Below are 23,903 nucleotides of genomic sequence, written 5' to 3'. Positions count from 1 at the left end.
ATTACTTTAAAGAAAGTGTTAATTCTTTCTCCGATGTTCTATTTATTTTGCCATTTTCATTGAAATAGGAAATTCTAAGAGTCAAGAGAGCTCTGAACATTTGACAATTTAGCAAAATTTCTAGTCATGAGTCACAACTTTTTTTTTTGCCTCTAGCTTCTGCCAGTTTGTTTAGGCAGCATGTGTGTTACGGGATTGTCCAGAATCAAATGTTAACACATTCGCAGAGGCTTCCTATAGTATGATAATATGGTAGTCTTCAGGGCAGCTGGGATGAAAATCTAATTACATTTTTCTTTTTTGAACAGTCCTAAACTAGATGGGCACTGGAGGTCAAAACCAGCTAAGGGACCAGCATAACGAAACTTTCATATATTGGCACTTATAAATACATGATTTTTCCGTAGGTGTTGTAAATATTAACATATTTTACCTACATACTTAATATGAGCATAGAACAGGTTACAAAACAGCCTGGAGTAGAAAAAAAAGAAAAAAATTAATTGCTTCTCACTAAAAGGTACTATATGTATATGTCAAACCAAACCCAAATGTCTTTGGATACTAAAAGCAGCATGCAATTCACAGCATTTTCTTCCTAGCATCTGAACTGTAAAATAAGCTTTTCCTGAGTAGCATAACTTCTGAAAGAAACATCTGCTCAACAGTTGCAATATTCTCACTGTGGAATGCTCCAAATGATGTAATCTTTCTCGCCCATAATAAGTTAATTTTTATGTCTGAATCGTCATGTTTTGGCATTTGCCTAGGGTGACTACTGGAAGCCTTGGGCTGTGTTGGAACCTGAATGCATGGCATAAACATCATATTTTTCAAATAGAGAAACAACAAAGCATGGAACAATGTAGGATGATCCCAGGAATTTTATGAACTCTAGGAAAAATGTTCATGTTTCATTTCATTATAACAAAATACATTTACTGTAATAAAATAATAATAAATGTAATAAAGTAATAGATGGATTAATACATGATAATCCTGTATATTTAGTATTCAGTATATATCTACAATGACTCATAAGCTGGTATGTTGGTAATAATATTTTGCTTACATCTGTGTCACTCTTTGATCTAGTGTAAATTGTCCAGACCTCTGTGAAGGATCCACTTTTAAAAGTCAGAATGTTGCAATTTGAACCGCTACATTTCTTAGGGTTGATCTGTGTGCTACAAAAACATTGGCAAAAATGTTGAATGAAGTAGAAAGAAGGAAAAAATGTGCGTTTCAGAAAAGGGGAACAGACTACATGCAGGACTTCCGTGTGCAAATAACTATTGTATACTGAATATCACAGTTTTCTTTATTACAGCTAGAGGAAACATTTGATGCAAGAAGCTCAGCTGTTTATTCTTATGTCATTACTACTTGGCCTTTTTGTAGCTGCTATGGGGAATTGGAGACGAGGCTGCTAGTGACATCTTCACTATTTTTCTGTAGACTCTCAGGCTTGCAGCCATCAATGGCACTGATGTCTTTAATGACTTTTTTTTTAATTGTCTCAATGACATTACTCAAAAATAGTATTACATTCTTGTAATTTTCACTTTACTAATGAACTAGAAATATCTCACCGTAATGCAGAAGTGGTAGCCAGAACAACATTGCTATTACGTTCGCCAGCTTCCATTTTGCTGGAAACTATCTAGCCTGTCATATGAAGTTGGAATATTTTGCTATGCCGTCAGGAGCAAATCACTCAAGTTTTGGATAATTACTAGTTTTACTTATTTGTCCTTTTTACAACAAATGAAAGAATTGTTAACCATTAACCAGCCAACAGTGTGAGCTTAGAGTGCACACAGACTGATCTTTCTCTTGTATCATGTAGGTTTCTCTACAACAGTGGAATTTCTGTATGAATTACAATATCAATCAAATGAAATTAAGTCTCATCTTGGAGCTTTGGTTGGTATTAATCTGATTCAAAGAGAACGGGATACAGACTCTGGAATCATAACACTTATCTTTAATATCGTGTTTGCACCTAACAAACCAATAAGGTAAGCTTCTGTTCGTTATTACCAACAGAAAATGCAATAATATCCTGTCTGGTAGCTCTTAGCTATGTAAGCACCTCCCTGCATTGTTTTCCTCATTTTATTTTCACCTCCGAGTGAAAATACTGCTTCCTTCTGAAGCAGTAAATGTGCATGGGGAGGAAAGAAGCTTCAGTAAGATGCAGGCACACAGTAAATTCAGAGGCTCGACATTAGCAGGAAGATTAGGGAGCAGTCACTGCTGAATGTCATGGGTTGCATGCAAAGAGAGCATTTTTAGGATGCAGGAGGGAACTGAAATAAAGAACAAACCTTTAGGAAAGACTATCCACCCACACCACGCAGTGTCATTGTGTGAGAGGGGAGGTTAATTTAGAAACTCTTTTTATTTCTACTCTGTCCTTTTTCATGTTGTTATTTTTTGTTTGGGTTTGTTTTATCTTTGTGCACTTGAGACCTGTCAGGCTTCACGTAGAGGGCTCAATGACCGCAATTAATTAGTCTCTTTATCTTCAGAACCTACAGCACCGACTTTCTTCTTAGATGGTCTGAAGACATCAGAGTCTGGAATTTTTCTAAAGTACATAGACCTTTGTCATACCTATTTGCTTCTAATACGAACTGCTAACATGTTCTGGACCAAATTCTCCTCTAACACTACAGTAAATAAAGAATAATAAGTAAACCAAACTGAGTTAAACAAATTTAACTCAACAGAGAGTAAGCAGAAGAATCAAGTCTTGTGGCTGTGCCCATCATTTTACTTTCATATCGTGTGCTTTCTTGTACTTTGCTGTAAATATCAAGTGCTATTTAGACTACACTCCGGTCTAAGTGCAACTGATATGTACTATGCCACATAAAATTAAGGATGGATTCCAATTAAAGCCATCTGTATTTTCATTTTACAGTAGTATAGTTCTACATGCTCGCGGCTTATGTTGGACATTAATTTACTCAGTTTATGTTTTATAATGTTGGTCTATGTATTGAATGTTTTTATCTGAAATTTCAAGGAATGAAGCAACTCTCGTAGTACAGTGCACTACAGGAGGTGTTTGGAAGTTTCCAATGCTGTTCATTGCTACGGAGCCAGAAGTGGATGACGTCATCAACATTGAAGCAGTTGGCCTGAATAAGGAATCTATAGTTGTCTTTAAGCTTACAAGCCAGACAAGGTAAAAATAGTCATGATAAAGTATTTATGCAGTTTCCTGGGGCTAATACTCAGGCTCAAACACATCGGATAGGATAGATTTGGGCAACAGAAACATTGCTGGGCTGCAGCTATTTCAGTAGTACATTAATTTCAAGTACTGCATTGTATAGGTAACAAATGTGATATTGAAGCTGTACTGTACTGTAGAAAACAGAAACATTCTCCATTTAGGCTGTAGCACCTCAACGGAAAATTTGTTGGATAGACCTGTGTTTGTTATGACTTTAAAATTTTGCCTTAAAATGCTTTTGTGTGTTAAAATGTGTAATAGAAAGTTAAGGAAGGTGTGTTGTGATATTAAAGGCTCACTATTAAAGCCTTAATGTTTTTGCTAATAGATTGTTTTTCAAAAAGTACTTTGTACTTACACCAAGATAAAAACAATCCTTTGCATTTTGCTTTAAAAATTTTTAAATGTGCATTTTTAAAGTGTTCCTGTTTAATTATATAGGCATATTATGAACTCATCTCTACTCTACCCTTTCATTAGATAAAATAATCGTGTCATTCTTCAGTATTTTATTACTCTCCTTTATAAAAGTAATATAATAAATGCCCTTTTTTTCTTTAAAATTGACTTTTTTTACTGCATATCTAGAAAGCGTTCCAGATACGCTCATTGTTTGTTAACTTACATTATAGATACATGGTTTTGTAGCATTCCCAGCAGGAAGTGTCCTTGGTTCCAACTCAGTTTTTTTTTAAGACCTTATTTCCAAAAGCTGTGCACCTAAGGTGGACAGTTGTTTCAGCTTTTAGATAGCTGTCAGTGATGATAATTAGCAAGGACTCTGCAAAAGGCTCCTATCACAGCGTTCAAGTTAACAGCTTCAATAGAATGGGCTGCTTCAGGAACAAAAGTGAAGCAATTGTTCTGGCAATACTGTAATCTCCTGGTAGGTGTTTGATAGTAGTGAAAAGACCTAATGTTCTCCAGAAAGGTATTATAAAACCTGAATCATTATCGTTATATAAAGAAGGAGCCATGATGGAAGACAGGTTCCCTTTTTCCCTTAAGCAAATTCCAACTTTATTTTACATAACAAGGGTTCCACCCATACATTTCAAATACAAAATGTAATGTTTGCATGTTCTGAATAAGCTCAGTGTTGTAAATAGTGCCAACAACTGCTCTGTAAGTTTTATATTGCTTTATCTTATCTTTGATTTGCTTAGGAGCTTTTGGTGGTGGAGGTTTTCTTATAGAAATGGAACAGTCAGCCAACCAGCGTTTAGCATACAGGATTTGCAGTTTAAAAGCAATTACACGAGAAACCCGTATATTACAGATGTAATTTAATGCTTGAATAACTCAAATGACTTAGATTAAAAATAAAACCATGAAATATTAAAATATGGATTAAAAGTTTCAATTGGGATATGGAGTGTCATCTTATAGACCTTCCCTGAAAAAAATGATCAACCTTTTGGAGTTTTTCTTAAGTAAACAGCAGCACAATCCCATAGAGAATCAGTTCTGATACTTAGAGGTGGGGTTTTTTCAACCTGCATATAGGTACTTGCTGTCTTCCTTTTTTGTGCTGGATGGTACCTCTAGTGCTACTCTGAGAGTAACTGGGGTAGAAACAGAGATGTATTTCTGTGTAACCTGCTACAAGGGGACTCTGCAGCTGTGTCTTTTTCTCCCTCTGCTACTTGCAGGACAGAGTGGCTGCACAGCATCACTGAGAAGGCCTGTACCTCTTTTTGGGCTAGCAGGGTGTGTAGTGATGCAGCAAAAAATGTTTGAGAACCACAGCCCCCCAGAAAGGCTCAGTATTTTATTAAGGGCAGAACAGGATCCTCTTATATATACCAAGTTGAATGAGGATCTTCAGTGATCCACAGACCACCACTGGTGACCACTACAAAGCTATGAGGTCAATGGTTTTAGCTTTCTTTTCCTTTATTAGCTACTACAACTCAAATGTGGGCTTCCCCCTTCAATTACACCCCTCCCCAGCAAAATCCTCAATGTGTATGAAATATTTTGGACTGAATTAATGATTTTCCAGTTTACCCATAACTACACTTGATGTATTTGCTTCAGGAACGATGAACAGTTACAGATGGGAGGTAGTTGCTATGCTGCTCACAATGATCTGCAATAATGAAAGCTCTGAGAGTCCATGCAAATATGTAAGGCACTCTCTCTTTTAATAAATTTAAAATTGACACACACACATGCCCCCAGTGAGAAACAGCCCAATATCTGCTTCAATAAATAATGAAAGACACTGAGAATGCAGCCAAGCGATTTTGCTGTATGAAGAAAACTCAAATGCATTTTTAAAACCTGTATGCACCCAGAACAGGTGTGATATATGAGTACTCCAATATTTTACTTTCAGCTTTACAAATTCAGAAGGGACATATTGTTGAATGGTTTCTTGTAATGGCATTAAGATTGGTTAGAGTCAAATAAGCAGATTTCACTTGTTAAATAAGAAAAATCTGCCATTTTTAACATTCATATATGGCCTCCTTTGGGTTTTGTCATAAATGTAGGTTTAATTCAGCACCAGCTGAAATCATTGGCAACACTTCCACTGAGGTAATTGGCTTGCTGCAAGCCTCTAATATTTGTGTTAACATCAGTGTTTGTTTTAATACCACATGGATTATTGAATGCCAATGGTTAACAGCATGACAGCAGTATTAACCAAAAAGAATAGATAAAATCTTATCCCTGGAAATAAAAATTATAGAAACTTATTTGATATTCAGCTCAAATTATTAGTCTGTCATTTTATGCTGATGTCTGTAATTGAAACAGTGACAAAAAATTTCGGAAGTGATGCTTGGCTTAAGGAAACCAGTCTTTTCTATATTTGTTTTACTGAAAATAGCTTCTTAATGATTTAAATCAATTATGTTTTGGGATCAGAACGATTGTATAAATACAGAACTGTTTTCTGGAAAATGTTTACTACTATGTATTCCAGTACAGAGGTATTTTTATGGCTGGGTTTATTTCTTCACATTAAAATGCTGATATCCAGCTACAGCAGAATGTTACCTTATTTATTTTCCAGTGCAAATACTTCAGTAGCCAACATGAAACGTGTGGATAGCTACATATGAACCCTATGTTCACTTGAAAGTTTTTTGTAAACTACATACTTTCTGAATGTCTGGTCAAGATGGTGGGTAATTGTCTCCTGTGCATTCTATCTGCTTATTTCTCAAGCACAGAGCCTCCTTTCACCAACAAAATTCTAGCTTCCATGTACCTGTTAGTGATTGTTTTAATCATGTATTGTTTTCCATATACAGTAGAATTTTATCCACCCTTCCATCCCAACTTCTCATTCCTATCCTGTGTTTATAACAAACAGGATATTTGTCACATTGAGGAAACTTCTCAGATGAACTCAAACTATGCTTCAGAAAAACATATTTAGTTAGCGTATATTATCACAAAAGACTGCATGTGCAGACTTAGTTATCTTAACCTACATTTTGTATTTTGAACACCACTGTGGATATTTTCCTTATTTCTCCTATGCACATTTCCTAGTGCATAGAATAAATGTTCAATGAAAAACATTCCTTGATCACACAAAGGTAATTTCAATGCTGCCTGAAGAATAGTGAGCAACCTATTTTTTTTTTCTGTGCCCTCCCTAATTGTGAAGGGAAAAACAAAAAAATGTTTACAGCTACAACTTTGAGAAATATTTCTGTTTTAGTGTAATTACTGCTGTATTTCACTAGAATTACCATGAGCCAGAATTATGTACGCTGCAAGAAAATGCATTCATTAAGTTCTCAGCACACGCACCCTCTCTCACACGTCGCTATGCATGTTCCAGGCCTGGATTCCTATGCCAATCGCTTTGTTACCAGTTCTGCAATACTCTACCATTAATCTAAAGATGTAATTAGAATACTTTATCTTAGCATCTCCCACGTAGTGGCAGCTGCAAAGAACAAATGTTGACTGAGCTCCATTTTCTGGAGTCTGAATGGAGACGAGCGGAATATGTTGATAATGGTACACATGCAGCAGAGCTTCCAAAAAGTTATGATCATTGTTCATAATAATACAATGCCTGACATGTCACACATTTAGCCAGGAGCTGTATCTAGCCATGACACCTGGACGGCTTTTAGCAGGAAAAGTCAGTTTACCAATCTGCAAATATAGTGCCCCTGGGTAGAACAGGAATGAGACAGAAATCTTAATATTTTGTGAAGATAAAAACTGTAGCTCCTGCTTTGGTTTTATAAAATGTACACAACAAAAGTGATATTATATTTGGTGAAGCATTCCCTGACAGTCATTTGGCATGCAATGTTTCTTCATATTTTTTTGAAAGTCCTTTAATTCCAAAGCAGTCTTTCCAAAGCTATAGAGTGATAACTGGCGTTAAATCTTTTCTGATATACAGAGTTCAGGATTTAGAGTGGTCAGTTAAACCAGAGTTGGTTTTGGCGTGAAACATAGCCAATTTTGATAAGTAATGAGGAGTTCCTATTTTTTTTCATTGCCTTTTTTTTTTTTTGTTGAAATTATCTAAATCATACCAACTATCACTAATAATTTTATAGAATTTGACAACAACATACAGGTAATAACTTTAAAGAACTTCACCACAAAATAACTGAAATTTCTTGTGTCATCCAACAGATTTTAATTACAGATTACAGGAAGTAAGTTATGATTAACTGTTTTTGGAAACACATTGCAATATTGTCAAACCATATCACTTATTTGCTTTAGCAGTTATATACGTTCCAGATTAAGACATTTTGTTGTTATTCTTTTATTAAAAAATACATTTGATAAAAAGCACTTTGTATTTTTTCTTTATGTATAGTTAGCAAAATGCTGATTTTTGTAAAAGAGTAAATTTCTACAGCAGTAATCACAGAATCCCAGAATCCCAGGTTGGAAGGGACCTCAGGGATCGTCTAGTCCAACCTTTCTAGGAAGAGCGCAGTCTAGACAAGACGGCCCAGCACCCTGTCCAGACGGCTCTTGAAGGTGTCCAACGTGGCCGAGTCAACCACTTCCCTGGCGAGATTATGCCAATGGGTGACTGGCCTCAGTGTGAAGAATTTCCCTCTGGTGTCCAGTTAGAATCTCCCCAAGAGCAGCTTGTGTCCATTCCCCCTTGTCCTCTCCTTGTGACTCCGTGTAAAAAGGGAGTCTCCATCTTCTTTGTAGCTGCCCCTTAAGTACTGGCACATGAGGAAGAGATGAGTAAACATTAAAGCTTTTTGAGCCTTAATTTAATAAAGGCTTATATTTTCAGATTTGCTTGATATTTTATAAGTTTTGCTGTCAGATCTCTATGGGAATATAAATTTTAAGGTTTTCTTTAATTGAAGACATAAGGTGTTATTCTTTTTTAATTTACTAATTTGAAAATTATCTAACATGAGAACACTGATGAGCACAGACTGCTATTTAAGAACAAGATTAAAGGTGTAATTATAAATATGTCTATTAAGTACTAGCTCGATTTCCACTCTTCCTTGGTGCCATGATTTCATTACCCAATTATTATTTATATTCAAATTAATATTTTCTCTTGTTCATTATTTGTCTGATAGCAATATCAAACTATTATGACAGGAGTTATGGTACACGCAGGTGGGAAGACACATTTCCTTTCTCTGGTTTATATGGCCTCTGCCCCTATATTTACTAATTCATTTGTGCTTGGTTCGTATGTGTTTTCAAAACTCTACATATCATTAAAATTTATCAAGTATGTTAGCATCTGCCACCCTTGAATTAAATAAAACCCTCTTGATAAAATATAGACTGCCTTGTCACTGTCCTTCATGGCTGAGAAATGACAAGCCAAACACTGACTCCAGAACTGTCTTACCTGAAGCAGTAATCAAAAAGGAGGAATTAATTTTTAATCATTTTAAACCACATAATTATTAATTATTAATTATACACTGAAAACAATAATGTCTGAAATTCAGGTGCTCTTCTGGGAATTTTATCTCCAGCTTTCTCTGTACTGTGGAAGATGAGAATGACAATTTACCTATGCTAGCGAGCTAGCCAGAATGCCAGATCATCTCCCTCACGTGAACATCAGTGAAAACACTGATTGTTTTTTCTTGAGAGGCCATCTTTAGATATACCTTTAAAACAAAAATTCATGATTTATCAGCACTACAGGCACTGTGAAAGGTTCCTGTTTCTGATTGCGTATAAGTTTTTGATTGCTAGTTCTTGTACTGTTAGATATATGTTCATCAGAATCCCTGCTGGCCTATCATATTATGGCTATACCTTCAATTTGCCAGAATTTCTGTTTTCCTTATTTGGACAAAGCTTCCACTTTGAGGAACATTTTGCATCCAGTAACAGACTTGACTTGTTTAAAACTGCCAGGCTTTGGGGAGAGAAGAGGAGGGGAGGGGAGGGGAGGGGAGGGGAGGGAAGGGAGAGGTTTTAGGTGTGACTATATGTGTTCATGTAAGTATGTATGTGTGTATGTTTATATAAATTTTACTCAAGACAGAAAAAAATTACAGCTGCCTCTGGTATCTTGTCCTCTAGTACCTTGTGCCAATGCTGTCAAGAAGCATGCAGATTTTCTTTAAAGCTTTTTTAGTAGTTTTTCTCCATTTTTCTTTATGAAAATTAAAATCTGTCAAGGTTGACACAATAAGATTTTTTTCTCTGACTTTGTAAATATCTTATGTGCACAACTATAGATCAGTTTTGTGACAGTTTCATTTTAACTCTCTGGTCCCCTTGTCAGGACTAAAACTATAGCTTTTTCTCCTGTTTTCTGACTCCCTGTTTTGAAGAACCATTTAGTCTCTGAAAAAAACTACTGTGGCATCACACCCTGCTAAGATACAATTTCAGCAGGAATAAAGTCCTTATTTTCTTGTGTCTTCCATGCATGCAGCCTGTCCCATCTCCCTTAGCATCTCATTCTTTCTTCTCTAGTTTAAGTCACGCTCCTGTATGTCTTACGAAGGCACAAAGTACTTATTAGGAGTTGTCATCCCTAACTACTTACCAGAAAACAGACTGAATATGGAAGATAAAGAAAGCGCTGCCTTAAAATATTCCTAAATCTAGCCTATAGAGCAGTGAAGTTGGAAGTGAAGACCTGTGCTCATGCCTCTGTTTCCAGAACCAGGGTTTGAATATTCATCTTGGACATTTCTGACGAGTGCTCTACTCTGCTACTCAGTCTAAGAGGCATCACTTCTTTTTCACCCTGTGCCTGCCCTTTATGTGCTCTAGACATTCACAGATGAGCAGTCCTTGTGGGAAATACAGATGTGAAAACTGAAGGTTTAGATTGCACATAGAGAGGAACTCAGTCTGTAGCAAGATTAGTGCTTATTTATGTTTTATACCTATAGATATAGGTATCTATCTTTATAGCAGAGGTATAAACTCAGCTGCACCACGGAAAGAGATTGTCTGCGTAAGTTTGATGTCACAAGGCTTGAAGTGTAGTTGCAGACATTGCCCACCTTGCTGCCACCTAAAGGAAAAGCTAGGCTAACTCAACTAATGCACCCAAGTCTGGTGGCATTGCTGAACGTCAGTTAATTTTATGAGGAGGCAGAAGCTTTCTGGTTTCTGTTTTCTGCACTTGCATTATTTGGTTCTACAAACTTACAGTGTGACCTTCATTTTTTGTAAGGTTATTTTAAATTTAAGAAAATCTTTCATGAGAACATATTCCAAAGGAGAGCTATTTTTAAACAAGATAATATAGAGCCAGCATGCCACCCACTGAATAGCACTTGCCCAGGAAATGTGGGACATTTCCGTAGAGATATGAATTGTCATAAAATATTAAATTTAACTTCTCTGTGAGTATTTTCTTTGAAAAGCAGTGTTACTTCATGTGTGACAATCCTTGAATAAACAGATTTGAACAGCTTTTCTTTGAGATGCTGTTAGTTTTCCATTCTTCAAGTTTTATCAACTAAAAATGTGTTCTCTCTAAGCATGCCTGATACTTCTCCTGCTGTACTGTGCCAGGGTGTTGTGGGTTCTTTTTTGACCATGCTGGTTTTTTTCTAGTTTCAATTTCTGGTGTTCTCTTTCTGTCCAGGTAGTGATAGAGTTGTCCTCAGCAATACATATGATGACTGAACGGAGAATGCCTGCCTGGGAAATACAAAAAAATGTATATTCATGCTGAGAAAGTTCATGGCAAGGAGTCCCTGAGGAGCTGTGATAGACAGGCTTCAGTTTGGCTTTGGCCTAAGATGATTTTGTTGTTCTCAGCCACTGTCTTTACCAGGAATAACACATTTTCTTTAGGCGTGATAGTACTTCCACAAAACTAGCAATTAGACAAGATCTTCAGTACCTGTGACAGAAATTCTTTGAGATACACAATAATAATGATAGGGGAACCTAATTATTACTGTTGCAATACCTTAAAGTGTTTAGTTTATGGGATATGAAAAATGTGGAAAACAGTGGTAGACAACTCTTATTTTCCGTATGTTCATTTCAAGGCTTTCATAACTCCGCCCCAATCTAGTAACACTCCATCAGATTGCAAATTTTGTTCTAGTCATAAAAATTAATAAAATGGGTGGCTTTTCAGTTTTATTTGATTAGAGATTGGAAAAGTGAGGGGCTTTTAATAGGAAAAGTGGATTTTCGCTCTGACATGGAATTTATTTCTATCACTATTATTATATCTTTAGAGGTCAGATGATTCTTTTTTTTCTAGTGGGAAATGCTATCATTATTCTGCAGTTATTATAATATTTATAGTAGCATGTAAGTATGTTTGAAATGGAAGACCAATATGCAGGTCCCTGTGTCTAAAGATTATAAATATATATAAACAAATGTAAATAATTGCTATAGGATATTTATTCTGTAAGAATTCTGTTAACGTTCTGTATGCATTCCACGGGCTGCCAAGTATCCTGAGTCATGCCACACGGTGGCCTAATTGTAGATAATTTGTATTAAGCTACGGTAAAAGGCACAATAGCCTCCTGTGCTTTTCTGTAGGAACCCAGAGCCATTCACGGCACACTTCCTGGCGGGCAGCGATCCTGAGTTCCGTGTGCTGCCGCAAGCTGGAGAACTTCTTCCAGCAGGCACTGTGGGAACCCATATAACAGTGGGATTCCAGCCAAGGATGTATGGCAAGAAGCATACAGCAACGCTTGTAATTCAGGTAAGCCTTCCTGAATGCAATACACAAATATACCTTCAGGAGTGGAAGGAAAAAAAGAAATTCTATACAAAAGAGCAGCACTGAAACACACAAGTGCATGCACTGCGATTATTTTACTACTTTTCACGAGGGACAAGAACAAAACTTAATTTTTAAAATCAACTCATCACAAGCTGGGAAAACATATTCTATTTAAATAGCTGTGTATTCCCTTTGCCATCATCATCAGATACTATCTTGATACGTTTACCCCAACTCCATAGACAACATGACAGAATGACTTTTCACAGAAAGTCGAAATAATCATGTTAAGAACTGGTGGAGGATATGAGTAATTGAATATGTGACACCTAGGTTATTGATTTTACTTGTATTATACCTCCTAGTATCAAAGACACTAGACGCTAGATACTAAACTGTAGAAGGCAGAATTTCAGAACATGAAGCCAGGAATAACTTTTTTAAAACAAGCTTCAAAATAAACAAAAAAGAATTCATAGCCAAGTAGCCTCTGTAAGTCTGAAAGTCAGGAAACATTTGAAGACATTTATTCCTTCAGCGGTAAAACTGTTCTTATTACTGCAGGAATTAATTCTTAAGTTTTAAGTAATTATTTAAAAGGAGACTGGAAAACTTACAGTAGCAGCAATCATCCCAAACTGTCTACAGATCATGGTTTGCACTTTAAATCTATTCACTGCATGCTGGCAATGTTTTTAGGCTGCTGTATTAGAGGTGAAACAGCAACATTGATTTAAAAAATGACACGTTCAAAACGAAGTTGATAAAAAGATGCATAGCAAATAACTACTGTTTTATCTCTCCGAGTGGTAACTTGTACAACAGTGAGTAAGAAATTCAAATCCTGGAAAAACAAGAAGGCCTTTTAATGCCTCCTACTTGTTTTCTTTTACTGTATTAGACATTTGATTCATTTAGTCTTTTTACATAAACAGCAATGATGCTTATCACTGTTCCGTTTGAAAAAGAAAACAACTAGATTTATTCTGTGTTCTTTTATATTTACATAATGTTGTATGACACATCTACAGAGCTCAGAAACTTGTAATGTAGTTCTGGAACTGAACTCCTGTTCTTAGGCATGGCACATGTAAATGTGCTAGCCATGTTTGTCTTTGGCTTAACTTCCATCATTAACAAAGAGTTTTAACATAATGAATTTCTTTGACTGGAATGGTCTAAACATGATGGTCAAGGATTGTTAGCTTTCTAAGAACTCAGTGAATAATCCAAAATTTCCTTTCAGGAATTTATCAGTAGAGATGGCCTTTGGGTAATTGGGTTTTTAACCTACATCTACTCACACCTCAGTCTCTGGTTACGATCTAGGCAGACGGCTCTTTCCACCTCCACCTTTGGTACTGTGTGTGGGTGTAGGAAGTCACTCATACACATTACATATACGTATCGGCTCATATCTTGTCCTATCTATTCCTGTATGTCAAAAATACATTGAGGACTTTTAATGCCTGTAGGTGCAGTTTGGACCAATATTACACCATGACAGTATATTTGAGGTATTTCCAACATACTTACTCTGACTGAAGTATTAAGTTGTTTCAGTAATGTTTAATGAGGCTTATGTTCTCTTTGCTCATATTGGTAGTCCTGTTGTGTACACTGGACTTCCCCCTTTCCTCACAAGCTTTCATTCCTGTAGTTCTAATGTCAGCCAGAGCATCTGCGACTGTGTGTAATTTTGCTGCTGTGCTCTCAACGGTGACCTGAAATAAGGCTTGATGACACGTTGAGAATAGCAGATACTCATTTCTGCTTTTTCTGTTAGTTGAAATAATTTTCATTAGCGACCTGAGGGAGACAGATTTAGTTAGATGGCAAAAACAGGATTAAAATACCCTTATTTCAGGAATAGTAATGGAGGTGGTAAAATGCAATTAACGTTGGACCTAACACTGAAGAACCTCTCTTGCACGTAGCCTTTCTAGCCAATATACTGGCTGAGGCTTTGAGCTATTTTTAGAGACAGTGAGGAAGTTTCATTTCTTTTACAGTGTTGCCTCTCTTCTGATGCTGCTGTAGTAAAGGGCTACAGCACTCTTGCTTTAAAATTTGTTTAGTTACCCTGCTGAGAACCCAATCCTGAGGAGCTAATTAACATGCAGAGATTATAAATTTCTTTACCAGAATTTAGTGTGTACATTTCATTAACTGAATGTGTATATATATAATTGAAATAATATAGCCTCATTTGTATTTTCTTCACACAAATCAGGTACTTCATGGGATATTTTGTGGATTCTTTAAGACTTTAATATTCATGAATACTTACAGTAAATTTTATTAATAGCAGAAAACCTTAATTACTGCGCTGAAGCAATTAAATATTCTTTAACCATCATTAAAACTTCTGTTCTCAGTCAACTACATATCAAAACAATTGAAGTTAGGCACTTATTTGAATAGCTGTTATGAATCTTGATTTTGTAAAAATGACACAGAAGATACTTCACAAAATTCTTTAGATCAAAGAATTAAATATAATAAAAAGCCAGTAAAGAAAATCATGCTTGTTCCTGCAGCTGTGAAAGAGAACATCACAATCTAGTTGAGCTACAAGGAAGAAACAGTGACGTGGTGCATGAAGAGCATTTTTAAATAGATGCTATTCCATAATCAGACTTCCACACATATAATAGCTTTCATAAACAGCACAGTTCTAACTGAAAAAAACCCAAATGTATTGCCACTAATGATGAATTAGTGAAGACCGTGTGCTTCTTAGATAAGCCATAAAGTGCTGTGAGGAAAAAAGGTCTTCCTTAGCCGTACTGACATCTCAGAGCTAGGCTGTGATGTGCCAGTAAAGCTGCACAGAAAATTGACAGAGCTTAGAGACTGCACGATGCAGCTGGAGCAGGAGGATGCTCTGCAAAGGTTTCCCGGGGCAAGAATTGCTGCGAGGCACAAGGTAGAGCAGGCAGGAGGCTGGCGAATCCTTGGAAAAAGGCGTATTCAAGTTGGCTTACAGCTGATTTGCTTGCACTGCGCTGAATTCAGCTAGAGACCAGCGCAATTGCTTTGTAATTTGTGGGTGAGACATCGGAGATATTGTAAAGCAGAAGGCACACAAAATAAGTCTTAAATGATAAAATAGACGTCAGAGTAAACCAGATTGCAGGTAACATTATCAAGCCCTCCAGAAGTCAGGCTTGTGCACCTTTATTACTGAATAATCACTAACTTAACCTATGGAAGATCGCATATCAAAACCATTTGTCATGCTGTTCTGGAAATAAATGATGCAATGTGCAAGCCACCGTACCTGGGTGTGGATTCTCTAAGCTCGTCTTTGCAAACTTGCATAGCTTAACAGAAGATAGTACTGTTACATATCCAGTAGCTCAGTGGAAATACATCCTGCATTGTTCTTGGTAGATTTGTTAATTATCATTGTTTAATCTTATTCTAAACTACCTCTTAAACAGAAAGAGCGAGGCAAAATGTAACAAAGTTCATAGGATAATTGAAATAGTTTCACATTAAATAAATTACCTATGCCCCTCGCCACTGGTTGATGTTGACCTGAGTTTTACGATTAAAGGAAGAGATCCAGGAAGTTCATTACAGGCAGTGAATGTAGCACACCCTATCATTAGCACCCCTGGATTTTAAGTACAGAATCAATTATCAAAATATTTGATTCACAAGCATGGTGAAAGGTTACTTTGCTTATTGAGACTATAACTCTCACAGTGCCAAAGATGACAACAATATGGGAACCATTGCTGTATGAGGGTATTGAAACCACTGCCAGTCCTGAAGGAATGTTGACCTTGATTGTACTGCATCTAAGCAATGCTGTGAAACATCTAATATTTGAACAACAGAAGTCAATTAAGCCACCTGTAATTCTATCTGGAAATGTTCCTCTAAGCAAGGAAAATTATTGTTAGCCATCTTCTTCATCAGAAATTGCTCAGAGCCTGGCTGGGCATTGGTCTGCTTGTGGGAGGTGGTGAGTGACTGCCTTTGCATCGCTTGGTTTTTGCTGGCTTTGTGGTTTTGATTTTTTTCTCCTTCCTTCATTTATTAAACTGTCTTTATCTTGATCCATGAGTTTTCTTGCCTTTGCTCTTCCTTCCAGTGTTCACGTAAAGTTTTGGTTTCATTTCATTCTGTATACACTGATCTTAGTTAGTCATTTTTTGCTGGTCACCACTGCAGTATAAATTAAGAGTCAGGGAATATTGGATGCACTATCTGTAATTTGCCGTGTTTTAACATATTTGGAAGTCTTGCAAATTTTATTTGGTCTTTCCTGAGTTAGCACTCCTTGGAAGATAATTGGAATACCATTTACCTTAAAATTCCTGATACTTGCTCCCAACATTTAATGCCCTCCTAACATAGATTTCTCTGGCAATTAATTAGCATGTAACTCAGTAGCACTGCCAGCCTATAGTGAATACACTTGGATGATCTGTGTTCTGCAAATTAATCCTATGAATCATGAGCCATCTGTACGAATGGATGGAATACCAAAAACCATACTTTTATATAATTATTTGGTGACTGTTACCAGGATTTGCTGAAAAAATTACTTCATGAAAATTACTCAGTCAGCCATCAATATGGTTAAATAACTTACTTGGATAACATATTTAGTAAAAAGTGGCAGCATGCGTCTCATCTTTGCATTTTTCAAAATATTATTCAGAAAGATTTAGCTCTACAGATGGCCATTACTGCAACAAGGTGAGCCAAATTATTTCTCTCTTCACACTTCAGTGAGGTTATAGTCATCAGGAATTCTGAGGTTTTGATAACAGGAAGTCATTCATATCTACAAGAAATCCTCCCTTAGACTGTCAAGGATATTCAGACTGCGCTCTGGTCTTTCTCTTAAATTGCATGTGAAATAGGCCTGGAGATGAATTGCAGGGAGCCTGGGATTCTTAAATGCCTGTTTATATTAAATATATCTTCTTAACAGAGACTCTCTTTTAAATTTCTGTTCTGTCAGGTTATGTAGATTGTAGTAGATTCAATACCTTCACCTTTAGACTTTGTTACTACTGATGCTAGTATTAGAGTTGTTCCAAATTTGATCTAATAAACTGCGCTGCTTTGAGCACAGGAAGAGGAAGAGTTCCTCTGATTTGGGAAATCTTGACCCACTTCTTAGGAAAACAAAAACAGCTTGAAGTCAAATATTCCATCAAAATTATGTGGTCATATATAGATGACCTTTCGAAGTTTCTCTCTTCATCACCACTCCAGAAAAGTCTGAAGCGTGACCTGTCTTTTCCTTTGCTGAAACACATCTGACCCGGAAACCCAAAGCAGCAGCTTCGAGGCACTTGCACGGATTCTGAACTTGGTAGACTTGCTCTTGCTACAGTTTTTATATAGATTAGAATAGTTGTTGTAGTTAAGCTGTACAGCCTTAACCTGAAGAAAATACAGCTTCAGCAGCTTTTGAAAGCCTAATATTTTGCCCTAGAAAATTAAACATTCTAGTAAAATAGGCATTTGTGGGTGTCTAAGGTTTTCTGAAAATTACTGAATATTAGGTTGTCTTGAAAACTGAATTCTGCGTGGCTCTAGTGCTAAACAAAGCATTAACCCAAATTATATTGACGTATACAGTAACTCTTTTCCATTCCTGTAACACTGTTTCCCCTGTAGCAGAATATGCTGAACTAAAACAAGAGTCTTTCTTTGAGTAAATGCACATTTTTTAAATGCACAATTCTTTTACAATTACTGTCTCCAACTCTCTTGGATGATAGCACATGATTTACAATAGGTGGACTACCATAGTTCAAGATGATAAATTAGGGTGGGTTTTTAGGTTGTTATTGGTCTTTTTTTTTTTTTCCTTCTAGCTTGATGGATCCTATTTAAAGGCTTCATGTCTTAATGCCCACAACATTTTCCCCATTGAACCCAATGAGTTTCCATCAGGGAAAGAGCAATCTCTCCTGCCATAGAACCACGCCTGATGCAGGCTATGGCAGCAACAGAATAGGCAGCTTTTTTTCACCAAGTCAAGCCACAAACATTTTTTTCACAGAACGTACAATCCAGGATATTTGTATAGCAAACAGAAAATTAGCAAAAGGTTATTTCTACCCCGAAGGCTGCATCAGTTGTTTGATGCTGATGATAAATAAAGTTGAGAGGTGGCATAGCCCATCACTTTTGCTTAAAGCCCACTTCAAGCAATTAAGATCACTATAGACAGTAAATTTACAATATGTGTGGATTTCATGAACAGAAATGATTTTTAATTAACTTGATACTCAGTTTAAATCATTAGCTGAAACACCTATCAAATCTTTTCTCTGACCTTGATGTGATCAATGAGACTTGCACACAGTGCATATGAGCCTGAGGTTAAATTTTCTTTGAACAAAATTGTTCATCTGGCATACTGATCAAAGATAAAGTGTTTCATCTTGTACTGAAGTTAAAAAAACAACCAGCTAACTTTGGAAAGTGATTTACTTTTCTTAAATGACAACTTTATGTTTGGACATAAGAAACTGATGCTGGTGCATGTCACACCTGCTTTTGCAGGATTTCATCTTTACAGGAAGCGGAGTTACTAGATCATTTCACAGTATCAAATAAGGTTGAGAATAAAGATGAGTTAATCTGCCTGTTTTACACAGGAATAATATTCAATTTAAATTAGATTTTGATTTTAGCAGAATAGTAATGAAAGCTTAAAAAATTATGCATGCATGGTGAAATATCTATTAAGATCTTACGCTCAGTAATCTTATTTGAATAAGGCAATTCATTCAGAAGACTATGCAAAATCAGTACTGCCAATTTTAAAGTAGAGGTTTTAAAAAAAGTTTATTTTAAAATACACAGCAGAAAAAGTCACCTATTCCTTCAACACAGAAAATTATATATTCAGTTACCAAAATACTGGTTAAAACCAGTTGTCTTAATAAGAAGCACCACAATTAGAGATTCATATGGGGTTGATATTTAAGAGCTGTAAGTGTATGCAGCCTATATGTGAAATAGTGTAAACGCTGTATAAGCACATAGCAGAGAACAAAGCTTGTGCCAAAGGGTTTACAGTTTAATGGAACTTCTTCCTGTTGAATAGCTGCAACAGGAATGCAAAACTGCTTGCAATGGTATCTCTTAAATATACCTTAGCAATGACGGGGGAACAATTAGAACAATAGGAAGGAGCATATGAAAGATAGCAAAGGTAAACATCACCAATTCAAACTTTTTCAGTGGCAAACATAAAACTGATAGTTAACAAAACTTAATAAAGTCAGAGAGTCACTTTAATATCCTTTCTATTCTCTTGTGTATGTTGTTGTAAGTATGGGATGACTGAAGAGGAAGTTTGAGATGAGAAGGTTGAGTGCTCTTCTCTATGGCCTTTGTAGTGCTTTACCTAAACCATAATTAATTGACAGAACGCAATAAATAACTAGACAAACAGACACACTATGCTCTGGAGATAGCTGATGGCATTTATGCTATGTGAAAATTTGTCACGATTTGTATGGATACTGGTGCTCCTTTCTTGTGTATGGAGATGCCCAGCAGCAAAGCAGAAGCAGACCTCTCAAACTGGAATGAGCAGATGGACCACAAAGCCAGTCATGTTGGAAGTCAGACTGTTAACTAAGTGCTTGAGGGGAAAACTCTTGAGCTTTGAGGTTGACTCTTGCTCTGATTTCCAGATTGAGTTGAGCCTTTCTGACCCTTTGTTTCCTTGGATGAAAAATGACACTGATGTTAGGTGTAAGGGTTATATCTACAAATAATTGTTCTAAGGATTAAGTTAGTTTTAAATGGGAGATGAATTACATAAATCACAATTGTTGTTGGAATGAGAAATCTTTATGACTCGAAGCGGGAGGGAAAGGTGATCCTACAAGCTGTGCCTCTGTAGTTCAGTGCAGCATGATGCAAAAGCCTAGCACTAACAAACCTAAGCTAGAACCACAAGCAGCATGGTTGTGTGATTGCAGGGCTGTGCTAGACGTGCAAAGGCAGATCTTGGGAATTTGGAAATATAACTTAAATAATATGACTCCACTGCTTTGAGGCTGCAAAGTTCTGCAAAGCATCTGGTGTGTTCTGTGTACTGCATGCTGTGTGTGTATGTATGTCCTATATACGTGCATTATGTTCTATGTTCTGTATAGAAAAATTTCACTTGTATGAATATATTTTAATAGACTTACGTCACGCCGTATTTTTTACTCAGTGTTGCCTGCAAGTTTTGCTTTGGAAGCAAAGAAAAGCCCCAAACTTAAAACCTGGGTTTTTCAATCTTGGGGTGTGAAGGAATAGATGGGATAGATGCCTAAATAGATGCCTAAAGTAGGCTTGCAATGCTTTGTCTTTCTTTTGCATAGTACAAAGCTGGACATAATGACAGAGCATTTGAAATCTTCGGGTTTTGTAATTTTTCTGTTGTTTGCTTGTGTTTTCTTAAAGGAAAAGATGAATAGAAAACTCAAGACCCATGAATAGATCTTTTCCTAGATGTAATGGCAGGAAAATGATAAAGACTTGGAATAAAGACCTGCTTTCAAGAGTTAAAGTGATACATTTTGGAAGAAAAAATGAACGAAGTATCTGCAATAGTTACACATGGGTTTTTAGCAACCAAAATTCTGCTTCAGGACACAGATGAAACACGGAAGATAGACAGCACTATAGCCTTGATATGCATAGGAATAATGCTCCTTAAGTACAAATAAATGGATATGTAGTAAGAATAAAAATCATGTACTCAGTAAGAATCCAGTACTCAAGCATTACAAGACATGACGTAGAAACTTATGCTCCATTCCGAGAGACCAGTTATAAATAGAAAGCAAATGAAGTGTCATTTTAAATTCACGTAAATATTCTTCAAACTAGAGATTTCAGCATGAAGCTGCAGTTCTCTTGTGCATACTCAGAGTCCTTTTCTCTTAGTTTTGTTCATTATTTTAATGCAAAAAAATCCACTCTTTGATAATGCCATTATTACCAATACCAGAGCTGCAGTTAAATCCTAGGGTATAAACCTGAGGCATTTATATTGTACTATGGAATAATTACCTTTGAACAACATACAGAACTATGGGGTTTTCTAAATAAAGAAAGGAATTTTAGATCAGCTAGGAAGCTAAATTGCTTGTCTTTGTTATGCCTGGTCCTAAATTCATAACACTAAACGTGATTTCTGGTTTCTGTGCTCCAGGACTGTAATTCTCATTCTGTGTTATTCCAGTACCTTTCATGGAAAAGGATAAATATCTTTTGAAATCAATGTAGCATGGTAAATCGCTGTCAAAAAGTTTCAAGGTATTTGGTCACCAATTATTTTTTATTTCTATGTCTCTGTTCCTTATTTGCAGACACAATCAATGCAGTGGACGTACGAAATCAATGGACTGCCTCCACAGACCGTACCACCTACAAGGCCAGCAAAAGTAATTTCTACTAGCAGTTACATAAGATCAGCCACAGTTCGACAACGCAATTTTTTACGTGAAAATCTGAAACTTACAACCACTGGAGTATCCTCACCAATCAAGGGGGCACCTCTGGTCCTGAGGTCAAAATAGAGAAAGTTCTGATCAGTTATTTTTTTGGTGGGGGAAGATGTGAGGTAGACGCCATTGTCAAATAAACTCTGCAGATAAAACAAGGATATGTTTTTGATTTTTTTTAAGCAGGTATGATATGTGTTGATTGTATGCTTTATATAGAAGAGTCAGAGTGCCTGAGTTCTATATACTACTCTTATTTTTCTGTGAGGGATTTTAGATACTTACCTAACAGCTTATGTATATCATATAGATCTCAGCAAGTTCTAATGAGAAAAATGTTTGATTTGAAAAAATATAACAGAAAACTGGTGAATTCAAACTAATGCTTTGCTTTCTAAGGGCTACTCATTTGGTAACACTTTAATAGGCAGCCTTAATGAACATTCTGTGTGACGTTCAAAATATTACACCCATGTAAGCCAAGCAAGCAAATCAATCCCTGATCCCTGTTCACAATAAAATTCTTTGCCAGAGTTTGTCATATTTTGCTAAGGTGAGACATGTTTACATGTCATATGTCCAGAACTTGAAAGCCTTTCAGATTCTCTTGCTTTTGAAAATTTCATTAATCTTTGCATTGTCTAAAATAAGGATCCTGATTTATTCATCCCATAACACTTAAAATCTTGGATAATTATTCATAACATAGAATGAACATAAAATGTCCTCCCTCACTATTTTTATGTTAAGTAAATATTAAAGTGCTTTAAAGTATTGAAATGTCAAAGGCTATGAAAAGTCAGTGAGGTCTGGAGCCAGATTTTACATTTTTTTTCTAGAATAAACAAACCAGAGGTGCCATTCATATTGTACTTCTGTTTCCATCCTTTCCATCCACGGGTGACTTCAGATGGGTATTCAGGCTTTCTTTGCTCTTGATATAATGTGGAAAATCAGATCTATGCAGACATGCTTTCTAGGATCACTGGGTAGGTAACTCCTGCCTTCTTTCTTCATTGAGATTGTTTTTTGGTTTTGTCGGGTTTTTTTGTGATTTTACTAATAGAATGTAAATTGTATTTGCGCCTCATTTTGCTGGTGGAATGTACTTTAACAAAAAAGATGGTTTGGCACAGATTAAGTGCTTTCTTGGCACAAATACGGAATGAGCATCATTGCTCAGGAATGGGGAGCCTGAGAACAACATATGTAGGTCAGTGTAAATGAGCACCAATAAAACCATTTTACCGCAATGTGCTTGAGGGTTTTGTTTATGCCACACATTTGAGAGAAGCTATTACAGAAAATGTTGAGAATATATAAAACAGCAATGGCACTGTTTAATATCTCTTTTTAAATGCAGTGTGCCCCATTTTGGTCAGGCCCCAGGTAATCTGAAGCAAGAATAAAATCTGCCTTACAAATTCAGTACACAACACAGGAAAGATATTGTTGATAGTGATAACTGGTGTATATCTAAAAGACGTTAAGAAGCTATTGCAATATTTATCTTAAATGATACTGGGACCACAAATACAGCTAGATTTCATAGGAAGGCTCTATCTGCATATATAAATGAAGCAAGGGTTTCTCTGACTGTAAGCAATCAGAATTTATGGATCACAAATATGCAATGGTTTCCCAATTGATTATTGACCTTCAGGAAATATTTCAGTGACAACTTTTCTTTGTAAAAGCTTTGTTTTCCTTGTTTCACTTTTTTAAGGTTTGCTTTCCTATTTAAAATGACACATGTCTGCAAGATGCTCAAAACTGTAATTCTGCTGGAGATGGATTAGCAGGTGGCATATAGGTGAATCACATAACAAAGAAATGGTGCTCACTCCAGAAATTTTATTTCAAAACTTGCTTGCCTGACCTTCCTGCTACATGTAGTAGATTTTCAAACTCTGTCATACATTCAAATATTGAAAAAAATCCATAGGCTAATGTTATGCAATAAGGTAATATCAGAGGGTTGTTTTCAAAGGTGCAGCCT

General features: G+C 36.2%; 1 protein-coding gene across 1 annotated transcript in view; it reads left to right on the top strand.

The window, feature by feature from the left end:
- CFAP47 (cilia and flagella associated protein 47) overlaps positions 1-23,163 on the top strand; it is a 349,717-nt gene extending 326,554 nt beyond the window's left edge. Inside the window, exons 61-64 of the mRNA XM_075097894.1 lie at positions 1,850-2,021; positions 3,035-3,196; positions 12,221-12,389; positions 21,770-23,163. Coding sequence (XP_074953995.1) covers positions 1,850-2,021; positions 3,035-3,196; positions 12,221-12,389; positions 21,770-21,979 — 713 coding nt within the window. The 3' untranslated portion in view covers positions 21,980-23,163. The remainder of the gene's footprint in view (positions 1-1,849; positions 2,022-3,034; positions 3,197-12,220; positions 12,390-21,769) is intronic.
- The last annotated feature ends 740 nt before the right edge of the window (positions 23,164-23,903 follow it).

The sequence above is a fragment of the Phalacrocorax aristotelis genome, chromosome 1, assembly GCF_949628215.1.
Source record: "Phalacrocorax aristotelis chromosome 1, bGulAri2.1, whole genome shotgun sequence".
Classification (NCBI taxonomy): domain Eukaryota; kingdom Metazoa; phylum Chordata; class Aves; order Suliformes; family Phalacrocoracidae; genus Phalacrocorax; species Phalacrocorax aristotelis.
Note: the sequence above shows the minus strand (reverse complement) of the source record. Positions and strands in the feature narration are given on the sequence as shown.